The sequence below is a fragment of the Pseudorca crassidens genome, chromosome 3 (genome assembly GCF_039906515.1).
Source record: "Pseudorca crassidens isolate mPseCra1 chromosome 3, mPseCra1.hap1, whole genome shotgun sequence".
Lineage (NCBI taxonomy): Eukaryota > Metazoa > Chordata > Mammalia > Artiodactyla > Delphinidae > Pseudorca > Pseudorca crassidens.
The window spans coordinates 32,536,558-32,553,354 of NC_090298.1; the positions used below are offsets into that span (position 1 = coordinate 32,536,558).

General features: G+C 36.1%; 1 protein-coding gene across 4 annotated transcripts in view; it reads right to left on the reverse strand.

Annotated features, from left to right (window-relative positions):
- RICTOR (RPTOR independent companion of MTOR complex 2) overlaps positions 1-16,797 on the reverse strand; it is a 127,680-nt gene that overhangs the window by 52,856 nt on the left and 58,027 nt on the right. For all 4 annotated transcript variants that reach the window (XM_067730559.1, XM_067730557.1, XM_067730558.1 and 1 more), the window contains exons 7-9: positions 16,312-16,438; positions 12,770-12,939; positions 528-595 (exon numbers count right to left, since the gene is read on the reverse strand). In XM_067730559.1, the coding sequence (XP_067586660.1) occupies positions 528-595; positions 12,770-12,939; positions 16,312-16,438 (365 nt within the window). The remainder of the gene's footprint in view (positions 1-527; positions 596-12,769; positions 12,940-16,311; positions 16,439-16,797) is intronic.

Genomic DNA, 16,797 nt, shown 5'->3' on the forward strand with positions numbered 1-16,797 from the left:
GCAAAATCTTCACCGACAAGTTCATTATTTGATCCATAAATCAATTTAAATATAGTTATCCCAGAATACCTAGTGAACATGTGCATTTCTCTCCAGAAAAACTGAAAATTATCCTGCCTCATTTCTAGAAAATAATCTTTACTCTATCTCCTCTTACCTCCCTATGAACCTTACTCTCAAAATTCTACACAGTATATTTTTCTGCTTACTCAATTTAGGCCGCTCTTCATTCTACTCACAATTAATTCTTTTAGTCTTTCAATGTAATTGTGCTAAAAACATGTACAATAGAAAAATTATTAAAGATCGAGGTTTCTACTCCTACATATCTTACATTTTTTAAAATAAGAAACTAATTCCAAGTCTTTAAATTTCCCGATGCTTACTTTTAATTTTTTAAACCACAGCTAATTATGAGAGAACTATAACTCCATGAAATAGGAAATTTACTTAAACTCATTTTTCTCTGGCTCTACGTACAATCAGGCAAATCTAAAAGTTTTAACAGTAACACGCATGGTACTTACTTAAGCTGTCCTTCAGCTGTATCTGGACTATGTCTGTAGTGAAAATCAGTATAGGGTGCTAAAATTCGCTAATAAAAAGAAAAGGCAAAAAAAGAAGAAGAAAAAGAGTCCTTATTATAAAATGTATTCTTCCTGTAACAAGCTAAAATTAATTCCACTTCTCTGTATCTCTAACTGGGTATACTGCTTGAGAGACTTATTTCTTCAAACTCATCATCAAGGAATATATTTGAGTGATTTTTTTAAATGTACAAACTGAATTTCTGAACTTCTAAACTGACGTTTAACATACATATTAAGCAGTGCACAAATCATGAATGTGAGGTTTGATGGATTTTCTCAAACTAAGCACGTTCCCTATAATCCTCAAAGCCTCCTTATTCTTCCGTTCGTTCTCACCACAGGACTACTATCCTGATTTCTAACACTATGACTTGTTTTGCCTATTTTTGAACATTATTTAATTATTTTTACTTTATAAATTATGTTCATTTTCTTACTAGTATAAGGAAATCCAAATTATTTTCGTGTATTGTCCTTGTATATAGCAACACTGTTAGGCTCACTCATTTTAGAACTTAAACCACTGTATCTCATTTACCAACCCCCCTGGCCCAGCCTTGTGCTGACTGCATTACTGTGGCCTGAATTTTAATTTTAAAATGATTTAAAATACCTAAGACATTACAAATATCGTTTTAGACAATGAGTAGTCTTTTATATTTTGTCATGTGTACGTTTTTTGCCACGCTTCATTCCTTCCTGCATTTCCTTGTTTGTCTCGGATCACTTTCCTTTTAAGGATTCACTTTAACCTTCCTTTGAGTCTGTCTCATTTTTTTTTTAATATCTTTATTGGAGCATAATTGCTTTACAATGGTGTGTTAGTTTCTGCTTTATAACAAAGTGAATCAGTTATACATACACATATGTTCCCATATCTCTTCCCTCTTGCGTGTCCCTCCCTGCCACCCCTCTGGGTGGTCACAAAGCACCGAGTTGATCTCCCTGTGCTATGCGGCTGCTTCCCACTAGCTTTCCATTTTACGTTTCGTAGTGTATATATATCCATGCCACTCTCTCACTTTGTCACAGCTTCCCCTTCCCCTTCCCCATATCCTCAAGTCCATTCTCTAGTAGGTCTGTGTCTTTATTCCTGTCTTACCCCTAGGTTCTTCATGACATTTTTTTTGCTTAAATTCCATATATATGTGTTAGCATACGGTATTTGTCTTTCTCTTTCTGACTTACTTCGCTCTGTATAACAGACTCTAGGTCCATCCACCTCATTACAAATAGCTCAATTTTGTTTCTTTTCATGGCTGAGTAATATTCCATTGTATATATGTGCCACATCTTCTTTATCCATTCATCCAATGATGGACACTTAGGTTGTTTCCATCTCCTGGCTATTGTAAATAGAGCTGCAATGAACATCTTGGTACATGACTCTTTTTGAATTATGGTTTTCTCAGGGTATATGCCCAGTAGTGGGATTGCTGGGTCATATGGTAGTTCTATTTGTAGTTTTTTAAGGAACCTCCATACTGTTCTCCACAGTGGCTGTATCAATTTACATTCCCACCGACAGTGCAAGAGGGTTCCCTTTTCTCCACACCCTCTCCAGCATTTATTGTTTCTAGATTTTTTGCATTCTGACTGGTGTGAGATGATATCTCATTGTAGTTTTGATTTGCATTTCTCTAATGATTAATGATGTTGAGCATTCTTTCATGTGTTTGTTGGCAGTCTGTATATCTTCTTTGGAGAAATGTCTATTTAGGTCTCCTGCCCATTTTTGGATTGGGTTGTTTGTTTTTTTGTTATTGAGCTGCTTGCAAATTTGGAGATTAATCCTTTGTCAGTTGCTTCATTTGCAAATATGTTCTCCCATTCTGAGGGTTGTCTTTTGGTCTTGTTTATGGTTTCCTTTGATGTGCAGAAGCTTTGCAGTTTCATTAGGTCCCATTTGTTTATTTTTGGTTTTATTTCCATTTCTCTAGGAGGTGGGTCAAAAAGGATCTTGCTGTGATTTAGGTCATAGAGTGTTCTGCCTATGTTTTCCTCTAAGAGTTTGATAGTTTCTGGCCTTACATTTAGGTCTTTAATCTATTTTGAGCTTATTTTTGCATATGGTGTTAGGGAGTGATCTTATCTCATACTTTTACATGTAGCTGTCCAGTTTTCCCAGCACCACTTATTGAAGAGGCTGTCCTTTCTCCACTGTACATTCCTGCCTCCCTTTATCAAAGATAAGGTGACCATATGTGCATGGGTTTATCTCTGGGCTTTCTATCCTGTTCCATTGATCTATCTTTCTGTTTTTGTGCCAGTACCATTATGTCTTCATTCCTGTAGCTTTGTAGCATAGTCTGAAGTCAGGGAGCCTGATTCCTCAAGGTCTGTTTTTCGTTCTCAAGATTGCTTTGGCTATTCAGGATCTTTTGTGTTTCCATACAAACTGTGAAATTTATTTTTCTACTTCTGTGAAAAATGCCAGTGGTAGTTTGATAGCGATTACATTGAATCTGTAGATTGCTTTGGGTAGTAGAGTCATTTTCACAATGTTGATTCTTCCAATCCAAGAACATGGTATATCTCTCCATCTATTTGTATCATCTTTAATTTCTTTCATCAGTGTCTTATAATTTTCTGCATACAGGTCGTTTGTCTCCTTAGGTAGGTTTATTCCTAGATATTTTATTCTTTTTGTTGCAATGGTAAATGGGAGTGTTTTCTTGATTTCACTTTCAGATTTTCATCATTAGTGTACAGGAATGCAAGTGATTTCTGTGCATTAATTTTGTATCCTGCTACTTTACCAAATTCATTGATTAGCTCTAGTAGTTTTCTGGTAGCATCTTTAGGATTCTCTATGTATAGGATCATGTCATCTGCAAACAGTGACAGCTTTACTTCTTCTTTTCCGATTTGGATTCCTTTCATTTCCTTTTCGTCTCTGATTGATGTGGCTAAAACTTCCAAAACTATGTTGAATAAGAGTGGTGAGAGTGGGCAACCTTGTCTTGTTCCTGTTCTTAGTGGAAATGCTTTCAGTTTTTCACCACTGAGGACGATACTGGCTGTGGGTTTGTCATATACTGCCTTTATTATGTTGAGCAAAGTTCCCTCTATGCCTACTTTCTGCAGGGTTTTTATCATAAATGGGTGTTGAATTTTGTCGAAAGCTTTCCCTGCATCTACTGAGATGATCATATGGTTTTTCTCCTTCAATTTGTTAATATGGTGTATCACAGTGATTGACTTGCATATATTGAAGAATCCTTGCATTCCTGGAATAAACCCCACTTGATCGTGGTGTATGACCCTTTTAATGTGCTGTTGGATTCTGTTTGCTAGTATTTTGTTGAGGATCTTTGCATCTATGTTCATCAGTGATATTGGTCTGTAGTTTTCTTTCTTTGTGACATCCTTGTCTGGTTTTCGTATCAGGGTGATGGTGGCCTCGTAGAATGAGTTTGGGGGTGTTCCTCCCTCTGCTATATTTTGGAAGAGTTTGAGAAGGATAGGTGTTAGCTCTTCTCTAAATGTTTGATAGAATTTGCCTGGGAAGCCTTCAGGTCCTGGGCTTTTGTTTGTTGGAAGTTATTTAATCACAGTTTCAATTTTAGTGCTTGTGATCGGTCTGTTCATATTTTCTATTTCTTCCTGATTCAGTATTGGTACGTTGTGCATTTCTAAGAATTTGTCCATTTCTTCCAGGTTGTCCATTTTATTGGCATACAGTTGCTTGTAGTAATCTCTCATGATCTTTTTTATTTCTGCAGTGTCAGCTGTTACTTCTCCTTTTTCATTTCTAATTCTATTGATTTGAGTCTTCTCCCTTTTTTTCTTGATGAGTCTGGCTAATGGTTTATCAATTTTGTTTATCTTCTCAAAGAAACAGCTTTTGGTTTTATTGATCTTAGCTATCGTTTCCTTCATTTCTTTTTCATTTATTTCTGATCTGATCTTTATGATTTCTTTCCTTCTGCTAACTTTGGGTTATTTTTGTTCTTCCTTCTCTAATTGCTTTAGGTGCAAGGTTAGGTTGTATATTCGGGATGTTTCGGAAGGTAGGATTGTATTGCTATAAACTTCCCTCTTAAAACTGCTTTTGCTGCACCCCATAGGTTTTGGGTTGTCATGTCTCCATTATCATTTGTTTCTAGGTATTTTTTAATTTCCTCTTTGATTTCTTCAGTGATCACTTCGTTATTAATAGTGTATTACTTAGCCTCCATGTGTTTGTACATTTTACAGATCTTTTCCTGTAATTGATATCTAGTTTCATAGTGCTGTGGTCGGAAAAGATACTTGATACAATTTCAATTTTCTAAAATTTACCAAGGCTTAATTTGTGACCCAAGATATGATCTATCCTGGAGAATGTTCCGTGAGCACTTGAGAAAAATGTGTATTCTGTTATTTTTGGACGGAATGTCCTATAAATATCAATTAAGTCCATCTAGTTTAATGTATCATTTAAAGCTTGTGTTTCCTTATTTATTTTCATTTTGGATGATCGGTCCATTGGTGAAAGTGGGGTGTTAAAGTCCCCTACTATGAATGTGTTACTGTCGATTTCCCCTTTTATGGCTGTTAGTATTTGCCTTATGTATTGAGGGGCTCCTATGTTGGGTGCATAAATATTTACAATTGTTATATCTTCTTCTTGGATCGATCCCTTGATCAGTATGTACTCTCCTTCTTTGTCTCTCGTAATACTCTTTATTTTAAAGTCTATTTTGTCTGATATGAGAATTGCTACTCCAGCTTTCTTTTGGTTTCCATTTGCATGGAGTATCTTTTTCCATACCCTTACTTTCAGTCTGTATGTGTCTCTAGGTCTGAAGTGGGTCTCTTGTAGACAGCATATATATGGGTCTTGTTTTTGTATCCATTCAGCCAGTCTGTGTCTTTTGGTGGGAGCATTTAATCCATTTACATTTAAGGTAATTATCGATATGTATGTTCCTATTCCCATTTTCTTAATTATTTTGGGTTTGTTATTGTAAGTCTTTTCCTTCTCTTGTGTTTCTTGCCTACTAGAGAACATCCTTTAGCATTTGTTGTAAAGCTGGTTTGGTGATGCTGGACCCTCTCAGTTTTTGCTTCTCTGTAAAGGTTTTAATTTCTCCATAAAATCTGAATGACATCCTTGCTGGGTAGAGTAATCTTGGCTGCAGGTTTTTCTCCTTCATCCCTTTAAATATGTCCTGCCAGTCCCTTCTGGCTTGCAGAGTTTCTGCTGAAAGATCAGCTGTTAATCTTATGGGGATTCCCTTGTGTGTTATTTGTTGTTTTTCCCTTGCTGCTTTTAATACGTTTTCTTTGTATTTAACTTCTAACAGTTTGATTAATATGTGTCTTGGCATGTTTCTCCTTGGATTTATCCTGTATGGGACTCTCTGTGCTTCCTGGACTTGATTAACTATTTCCTTTCCCATGTTAGGGAAGTTTTCAACTATAATGTCTTCAAATATTTTTCAGTCCCTTTCTTTTTCTCTTCTTCTTCTGGAACCCCTATAATTCGAATGTTGGTGCGTTTAATGTTGTCCCAGAGGTCTCTGAGACTGTCCTCTGTTCTTTTCATTCTTTTTTCTTTATTCTGCTCTGCAGTAGTTATTTCCACTATTTTATCTTCCAGGTCACTTATCCGTTCTTCTGCCTCAGTTATTCTGCTATTTTTCCCATCTAGAGTATTTTTAATTTCATTTATTGTGTTGTTCATCGTTGCCTGTTTCATCTTTAGTTCTTCTAGGTCGTTGTTAAATGTTTCTTGCATTTTCTCTATTCTGTTTCCAAGATTTTGGATCATCTTTACTATCATTATTCTGAATTCTTTTTCAGGTAGACTGCCTATTTCCTCTTCATTTGTTAGGTCTGGTGGGTTTTTATCTTGCTCCTTCATCTGCTGTGTGTTTTTCTGTCTTCTCATTTTGTTGATCTTACTGTCTTTGGGGTCTCCTTTTTGCAGGCTGCAGGTTCGTAGTTCCCGTTGTTTTTGGTGTCTGTCCCCAGTGGCTAAAGTTGGTTCAGTGGGTTGTGTAGGCTTCCTAGTGGAGGGGACTAGTGCCTGTGTTCTGGTGAATGAGGCTGGATCTTGTCTTTCTGGTGGGCAGGTCCACGTCTGGTGGTGTGTTTTGGGGTGTCTGTGGACTTATGATTTTAGGCAGCCTCTCTGCTAATGGGTGGGGTTGTGTTCCTGTCTTGTTAGTTGTTGGGCATAGGGTGTCCAGCACTGTAGCTCGCTGGTCATTGAGTGAAGCTGGGTGCTGGTGTTGAGATGGAGATCTCTGGGAGATTTTCACCGTTTGATGTTATGTGGAGCTGGGAGGTCTCTTGTGGACCAGTGTCCTGAAGTTGGCTCTCCCACCTCAGAGGCACAGCACTGACTCCTGGCTGCAGCACCAAGAGCCTTTCATCCACACGGGTCAGAATAAAAGGGAGAAAAAATAAGAAAGAAAGAAAGCAAGAGAGAGAGAGAGAGAGAGAAAGGGAGGGAGGCAGGAAGAAAAGAAAGAGAGAAAGAGAGAAAGAGAGAAAGAAAGAAAGAAAGAAAGAAAGAAAGAAAGAAAGAAAGAAAGAAAGAAAGAAAGAAAGAAGAAAGAAAGAAAGAGGATAAAATAAAATAAAGCTATTAAAATAAAAAATAATTATTAAGAAAAATATGTTTTTAAAAAGGAAAACAAAAAGGACAGATAGAACCCTAGGACAACTGGGGAAAGCAAGGCTACACAGACAAAATCTAACACAGAAGCATGCACGTACAGACTCACAAAAAGAGGAAAAAGGGGAAAAAATCATAAATCTTGCTCTCAAGGTCCACCTCCTCAATTTGGGATGATTCATTGCCTATTCATATATTCCACAGATGCAGGGTACATCAAGTTGATTGTGGAGCTTTAATCTGCTGCTTCTGAGGCTGCTGGGAGAGATTTCCCTTTCTCTTCTTTGTTTGTACAGCTCCCAGGGTTCAGCTTTGGGTTTGGCCCTGCCTCTGCATGTAGGTCGCCGGAGCGCATCTGTTCTTCACTCAGACAGGATGGGGTTAAAGGAGCAGCTGCTTCGGGGGCTCTGGCTCACTCAGGCCGAGGGGAGGGAAGGGTGCGGATGTGGGGTGAGCCTGTGGCAGCAGACGTCGGCGTGACGTTGCACCAGCCTGAGGCGTGCCGTGCGTTCTCCCGGGGTAGTTGTCCCTGGATCCCGGGACCCTGGCAGTGGCGGGCTGCACAGGCTCCCCGGAAGGGAGGTGTGGAGAGTGACCTGTGCTCGCACACAGGCTTGTTGTTGGCGGCAGCAGCAGACTTAGCGTCTCATGCCCGTCTCTGGTTTCTGCGCTGTTAACCGCGGCTCGCGCCTGTCTCTGGAGCTCCTTTAAGCAGCGCTCTTAATCCCCTCTCCTCGCGCACCAGGAAACAAAGATGGAAGAAAAAGTCTCTTGCCTCTTCGGCACGTCCAGACTTTTTCCCGGACTCCCTCCTGACTAGCCATGGTGCACTAACTCCCTGCAGGCTGTGTTCACGCCGCCAACCCCAGTCTCTCCCTGCGCTCCGACCAAAGCCCGAGCCTCAGCTCCCAGCCCTGCCCGCCCCGGCGGGTGAGCAGACAAGCCTCTCGGGCTGGTGAGTGCCAGTCGGCACTGATCCTCTGTGCGGGAATCTCACCGCTTTGCCCTCCACACCCCTCTTGCTGTACTCTCCTACGCAGCTGCGAAGCTTGCCCCCTCCCCCACCCACAGTCTCCGCCCGCGAAGGAGCTTCCTAGTGTGTGGAAACCTTTCCTCCTTCACAGCTCCCTCCCACTGGTTCAGGTCCCATCTCTATTCTTTTGTCTCTGTTCATTCTTTTTTCTTTTGCCCTACCCAGGTACGTGGGGGGTTTCTTGCCTTTTGGGAGGCCTGAGGTCTTCTGCCAGCGTTCAGTAGGTGTTCTGTAGGAGTTGTTCCACGTGTAGATATATTTCTGGTGTATCTGTGCAGACGAAGGTGATCTCCATGTTTTACTCTTCCACCATCTTCCTGTACTCTGTCTCATTTGTTAAAAAACAATAAATATTTATTATCTCACAATGTTTCTGTGAGTCAGGAATCTAGAAGAGTTTAATTGTGCAGTTATGGCTCAGGGTGCCTCATAAAGTTGTAGTCAAAATATTGATCAGGGCTGCAGTCATCTCAAGACTTGACTGAAGCTGTAGAATCTGCTTCAAGATGGTTTACTCACAACGTGCTAATTGTTGGCAAAAGGTCTCAGTTCCTTCCCACGTGTGCCTCACCATAGGCTGCTTTACTGTCTTCATGACATAAAGGCAAGGAATCGAAGAAAGAATAGCGTTTCTTTAAATTTCCTTGGGTCATTTTTCTTTAGTCTATAAAATCTTTATTTTACCTTTGTTTTTGAAAGACATTTTCTCTAGGTAGGTTGACATTATTTTCTTTCTGCACTCTAAATATGCCATTCTACTGTCTTCTGGTTCCATCATTTCTGTTGGGAAATCAGCTGTCAGAGTTGTTCCTTTGAAAGTAGAGTCTTTTATCTCAAGCTGATTTTAAGATTTTTATTTATCTTGGTTTTTGACAACCTTACCATGATGTGTGTACATGTTGTTTTCTTTGTATTATCTTGAGTTTTCTGAGCTTTATGAAGTTTCATCAGTTTTAGAAACAAAAGTTTTGACCACTGCTTCTTTGGATATCTGCTTCTGCTCATTTTCTCTCTCTTCTCCAAAGACAACAATTATGTTTTATCCCTTTTGTTATGTTCATTTCCTTTCTCTTCCCCTGCCCCCAATGTTTTACTTGATATTTTTATTGACTTTTATTTCAATTTACTAATGATATCTTCTCATCCAAAATGGATTTTTAATTTCACTGAGTTCAGAATTTCAGGTTTTATATTTTTCTGCACTAGTTCCATTTGATTCATTTTGCACACTGCAATTATATGGTGAAATTCTCCATTATTTCATCTATTTCCTTCTTCTCCATTTTCCTTAACAAGTTAATCATGCTTGTTTTAAAGTCTTTTCCCTCTAGCTGTAACATCTGGATCACCTGTAGACATGCTTCTATGGAATTTCTTTTCTTTTGAGTTTTCAGTTACATATTCATGTCTTTTTGTATGACACTCAATCATATTTCTGACTGAATGTTAGACATTGTAAATTTTATTAAAGGTTCCAAGTGATGTTATCTCCATCAGAGACGGTTTATCCTTTCCTCTGTTAGTCAGGTAGATTAAAGGGACTGATGAGCTTATCCTAGTCACCAACTGAGTTAAACTATGCTGCAATTTTGTTAAGATTTGAGTGTACCCCTGGTTTTCTTGTGTTTCTAAAGTATGGATCTCCAAAACTTTCAAGAGACTTTAGCAAGTTTTTTTTTTTTTCTCCTTAGCAGTGAGAAATTGGGGATTTTTTCTACACACTTCATAAGTTTTGAACTTAGATCTTTAGGCACTCATCCACAATTACTTCAGAATTTGGGACATGTCAAGAACAGGAAATCGGCTATGAAATACCCAGTTTGTTACTTGAATACTACATAACTGCCAAAAGCTGTTCTGATTTTTCAGGTCCTAGGAAAAGCATACCTGGATTTTCAACTTCTAATTATGTCCTGATCAGTAAGTGACCCCAGGGAAAAAAAAGCAACTGCATATAATCAGTGTAAATTCACTACTTCTTAGAGGTCTTTCCACTTCTGCCCATGAACCCCCTTCCTGGGAAGCCTCTGTGTCCTATGCACAGGAGACCATAGCCTATTCCACTGTGTTTTCCTCAGTGGAAACATTTTAACTTCTGCTCTCCACAGATTCTTATCTCAGCAAACTTCTAGAAGGGTAAATCAGACTTGATCTGCGGGCTTCTCACATCTCTAGGCTTGTCACTCCACATACACATTCGCCTGCCAAATAGTCTGGTCTTCTACCTAGGCCTAGGTCATATTCTTAACCTCTAGCCTGTGGCCTAAATCTACAGTGCCCCCAAGGGCATCTCTAGATTTTTCACTCCCTCTGGTCCTTATTGCTTTCACAGCTCTATACTGCTTTAAATATATGATTTCCATAATTATTCAACTTTTCTAGTTTTCCATAGCAGATGCTATGAACTACACTATCCTACTCTGAAGTTTAAAAAATACGTTGTTTTTAAAATTTACTATAAAAAATTAAAATTACAATTTTACAATCCTTACTGACTGCCTATTCTAATAACATTATCATATTAAATGTACCTTTTTTTTTTCCTGTGTGAGGTCAAAATATATTACAGATTATAGAAATAGAAGCCAGGGTAGATTTTAAAAGGGATTTTTTTTTTTTAACAGAAGAAAGATTTGGGCCTAACGAGACAGTAGCAATGAAAATAGCTCCTTTGTAGGTGGAAAAGACAAACCAAAGTTATCAAGTTAGAGTGAAAATTTATAAATATAATTAATAAAACTGAGGACAATATTCTTGTAACAGCAGACTGTAGGATGAAGATAATGATAAAGTAGAAGATGATAATGATTAATATCCAAGGCAATCAGTATTTATTGAATACTTATTATGTGCCAGGTACTAAATAAAACATTTATGTAGATTAGAATGAATATATGTAAAGCACCTGGAAATATTGCCTAACTCATTATAAGCTTTACAAGAGTGTTAGTTGCTGCTATTACTACTACTACTATTATTATTATAGTATTTATTCTTCACAATAATTCTTTAAGGTAAAAATCATGACTTTTATTTTACCTAGGAAAAAATGGGTCCAAGAGAGGCTAATAACTTGCCCCAAATCATAAAGCTAGTAGGTTACAGAACAAAAATCCAAAACCAGATCCGTATAGCCTGAAGTCTATGCTCTCAATCACTATGATACTTTAGGGGGATCTTGTTAAGGGAAAAAAGAACATTTGTGGCTTTAAAGAACTTATGCAGATATAGTCGTGTACTTAAATATCTACCATATTCTTTTTGAGGTTTTTTCGTTTACACAAAGGCTTTACTAATCTGCTGCACAATTATATAGGAATAAAAACCAGGCCTATATACAATATCTTCCTTTATTGCAATCATCTCTCCAATCTTAAAATATCATTTTCTCCACTTGATAAAGAAAAAACTTAAATCGAAATACACTGTAAAATATCAAAAATGCCAGCTTATTCCCACTGGATTCCCATGAATAATGTATTTAAAATCACTTATTAAGGAGAATATTGTACCTAAATTTGTTAGTTAGTGATATAGGCTAATGTCAATTTTATAATCTCAAAATATTTCTAGTAGCCCTAATAAAACCAGAACTATAACATTTAAGACAAGTTTCATAAAATGATTTAAACAGGCAAAGTAGGGAACAATAAATCTTTTATAATTTGCATAATTTCATACCCAAATAAAGCCTTGGTTTAAACTTACTCTGAATGATATCTGCAATGGACAACAATGTAATACATTCACACAAATAAACTATAAGAGTACATTTTGTGGTAACTCCCTGGTGGTCCAGAGGTTAGGACTCCATGCTCTCACTGCCGAGGGCCCAGGTTTAATCCCTGGTCAGGGGAACTAAGATCCCACAAGCCACGGGGCATGGCCAAAAATGAGGGGAAAAAAAAAAGAATACAGTTTGTGATAATTCTGTTCCAACCTCTACTACATACTTATTATAGAAAAGGGCATATGGTAGCCTTACTATTTTAGACCAACTGTAAAAAAAAAAAAAAAAAAAAAAACTGAATTAGTAAAAAAAAAAAAAAGAAATTGTAGAGTATTTTAAAAAAGATATGTATTCTATTTCTTTCAATTATATATGGTCTTTAGTTGCCAACAAGTGTCTCCAAGTTCAGAGAGTTTTAGCATGGTTTAATAAATAAACAGTATATAATTAGCAGGAGCTATTCACACACAATTAACATACTATAGTCCTTAAAAAGAAATGGTCTTCTTAAATAAATATGTAAATGCCTATGAAACCTTACTTGTGCTCTAATTTGCTCAGTCAAGTTTTCATAGATAATAAAAAAAAATAAACTTCACTTTACATGTTGATGAAATATTCTTGAGAATTTTTTCAATTCAGTCCAAACTGAATGAGCTATAAAATACTGCTGGGATAAGCCAAGCTTATTAGTTAATTTAGGTTTAATAATTAATGCTGTGCTGCATATTAACTTTAAAATTTCAAAGTAAGAGTATGTATTTAAAGTCGTATTTTAAAACTAGAAAGAATATTAAAGTTCCTACCTCTAATTCTACGTCAGCTCGTACATACTGTCGGGTCTTTGGATGATTAAGGAGGTGTAAAATTGTAGTAATGAGAGCCTCATTTATTCGACTTAATTGGCAATCGATCACATTTTTCAAGATGGTGTTTAGTCCACCTCGAAGGGCCACCACCTCTGGATTCTGAAGTGCTAAAATAAAAAAGAAAAACTTAATATATTATATAGGGGATAATTAATAAAATGTAATCAGAAATCTGGGATTTTAATACTTAATTTGCTTTCTGACTTGAAAAACTTTCCAGTCAATGACATTTAAAAGGACACGTGGATAAATTACCTAATAAGAGTCACTGAATATACTTTCCAAAACTCTGATTTGTTTCTTAATGTCTCTGAATTTTTTCATATCTTTTGTTCATGTTTTACTGAATGGTTCTTCTTTCCTATCAATTGCAAGGAGTTCTTTATATAATGGGAATATTAGCCTTTTATCTGTTTCAAATCTTTTATCTGATTTGTAACTTAACTTTAGATTTTAAGGTCAGAAACTCCTCCCTTACTTCAAATATCAGGCATTTTCTCTGTATGCACGCACACCGACGTGTGTGTTTTAAATGAGTTCATGATTAACATTTCAGTTTTCAATCTGTCAGGAAACAGACTTTGGCTTAATATTGATAAGCTCATTTTTTCCCAAATGTTTATTCAACTATCCCAGCATGCTTTCCAAACTGATTTTCATACTTTTGATATACTGAAGTCTTCTATGTATCAGGGTCTGCAACCCTTGATTCTTTTTCATTTTTTTCTCCCTTAATAAGCCAGCTTAACTTCTTTAAAATATGAGAAAAAAATCTTTGCCTTCTCCTCCATTTAATCTTTTTCAAAAATGTTTTTTTTTCCATAGTTGAATTTTTCCTGTTTATTCTGGTTGAACTTTAGATTTAGGTTTCTTCTCCATTTTTTCTAAATTGAGGTATAATTACTTACAGTAAAATACACAGATTTTAATGGTACAGTTCAATAAATTCTGAACAGTATCTATACCCCTGTAACCAATAGCTCAATCAAGGTATAGCACTTTCATCATCCTAGAAAGTTCCTTCACACCACTTTTCAGTCTCCCTCCACAACAAAGGCAACAAATATTCTCATTTCTACCTATAGATTAGCTCTGCCTTCTTGAAAATCAATTAAACAAATTGAAATGTACCCCCTAAACACACACACACGTCTTCCACATTTCTTATTTCTATTTGTTATATATAGTTTTCTTGTCTATTTTGGAAATAGTATCATTTTTTTTCCATTATGTTTACTGATTATTGCTGAAACACAAAATAAATCTATTAAATCTATATTTTCAGGTTTCCACTGTACTGAATTACTGAAGTTGTTCTTCAGTTGATTCAGAGTTTTCTAGATATATCATCTACTATGTATGATGCCTTCTTTCCAATATGTAAAACTGATTTATTATTTTGTCTTGCTAACCTGGTTAAAACGCTAATTAAGAGCTTTTAAAATGATGTAGTATTTGTAGAGATCCACTATTAAGAATATGATTGGTGGACTTCCCTGGTGGCTTAACAGTGGTTAAGAATCCACCTGCCAATGCAGGGGACATGGGTTCGAGCCCTAGTCTGGGAAGGTCCCACATGCCACAGAGCAACTAAGTCCGTGCGCCACAACTACTGAGTCTGTGCTCTAGAGCCCGTGAGCCACAACTACTGGGCTTGCATGCCACAACTACTGAAGCCCATGTGCCTAGAGCCCATGCTCCGCAACAAGAGAAGCCACTGCAATGAGAGGCCCACGCACTGCAAGGAAGAGTAGCCCCCACTCGTCGCACCTAGAGAAAACCTGCGCTCAGCAACGAAGACCCAACGCAACCATAAATAAATAAATAAACAAATTTATTAAAAAAGAGTATGAGTGGTGATTTGAGATGAATATTCTACAATGTTAACATAGTAGCATTCTAATTATTTCATTTTATGTATGCATGTATTTGTGTGTATGTGCGTACCTGTGTGTTTATGTATATAAAATGTTAGTTTCATTTAAATTAAAATTGGTAAATTTCCATATTTTTAATGCTCTCAATTAGATTATACTATATGAGAATTATTTGTTCCTTGAAACAATTTTTTTAAGACAAAACTAACTAAATGACTCTTTTTGGAGGCAATTAATTCATCAAGTACTTCTATGGTTTTTGATCCATCACGTGTTCTACTCTTTTGAGTCAACTGGATATTAAAATTTTCTCTGAAAACCCATTCATTTCAATAAGATTTTCAAATATATAAAAAAATTATCTCATAATTTTTAAAACTCCTATTAATTCTCTTTCTCATTCTATTAATCTTTTCTCTGACTTTTGCATTTTTCAAACAATAGTGTATGTTTGCCTGTGTATCATTTTTTCTTCTTCCGTTAACACAGATTAGATTAAATAATCTATCTTGTTCTCTAAGACTCAGAATCATTATTGCTTTCCTCCTGCTTATGTTAAAATTTATTTTTTTTCTTCTTTTTCTATTTCTTGGGTTCGCTCACTTATTTTCATTACTTTTTGCTTAATTATAAAAGCATCCTATAGTGAGAAGTTAACTCGAGTATATAACTTTCCAGGCATCTCATACATTGACATGTAGTCAAATTTTTATTATTTTTCAAAATTTCCTTAATCAAATTTCTGACTTTTTCTCTAAATCAACAGGTATTGTGGACAGTATTTTTAGACTCTCAATGATAAGGCTTGGCTCTTTTGTTTCTTTAAACTTTTGTTATTCATTTATTTATCATATCAAGAGTGAATGTAACCTATACCACTTCTGCTTTTGGTGGGGAAAAATATTATCTTCTCTTGTCATTAAAAATTATATTTCTTTGGTTATAAGTGAGGTTGAACTTTTAAAATACTTTGACTAGCCATGCATTTCTTTGAGGATTACTTATTTTTCCTACTGATCTGTATATGTAAGTTCTTTACCTGTCATGGTAAAGAACTTATTTATTACATTTATTTTTTTCTTTGTTCTGGTACTACATGTTTTCTTATCTCCTTATAATAAAATCTACAGCTGCTGAAATCTGTTTGATTTCTTTTGATAATTCAAAACTCCTTTTCCTTACGTGATCAGATAGTCATCCATTCCCCCCCCATATTTTCCCCATTTAACTCTTAAATCCTTTTTCATTTAGAATTCTTTTTAATGTAGAGTGAATTGTTGTTTTGCACTCACATCAAGATACAATGTGGTTAATTAATGTCTGAGAGCCAGACTGTAAGAGATTTTATTCTAATTACTGGAATCTGGACAATTCCTATATATTAAATTTCATGATGAGTAAAACTGTAAAATTTATAGAATTTTAATGTCACTTTGAAATGATCTGTTTAAACAACAAGTCCACTACTTCCTTATCAGAAATGTCCTACTTTTTCCATATCTTTTTACCAATACCTAAAGAATTAATGTATTAAAGGCATTAAAAAGTGTTATATATTCTTTCTAAAATACTACATTTTCATTACTCAAAGAAAATTCTGACCTAGTTCACAGATAATGGCAATGCATGCTCGAACCATTCTATCTCTTTCTTGGAGTCCATCATTTCCAACTGCTATTAATGAGTTGGCCACAGAGCTAGGAAACAAGGAAGCATTCACAGTAATCATCTGTAACAGGGAGAAATCAGAAAAAGAAGTTACTTCATAATGCATTTTTCAAACCTATTTTATTCAGACTGAAGTGTTTAAGACCGTAGAATATTTATAAGATCCAGGCACTAATTTTAATCTTCTCCTTCAAATGAACATGTCAAAGGACTAATATAACTAATAACTGATGCAATAAATGTTAATAATCATTACCATGGAAAAAAGTGTTGGCTTTTTTCCCTAATAGTCCAGACTATAAATTAGTTGACTACCAAGATATAATGTTTCTGAGATTCTAAGCTCCTCTAGGATAGGAACACTATTTTAAACAACTTTTCAGTAACTAGACAAAGTAAATCAGTGGTGACAACACCTGC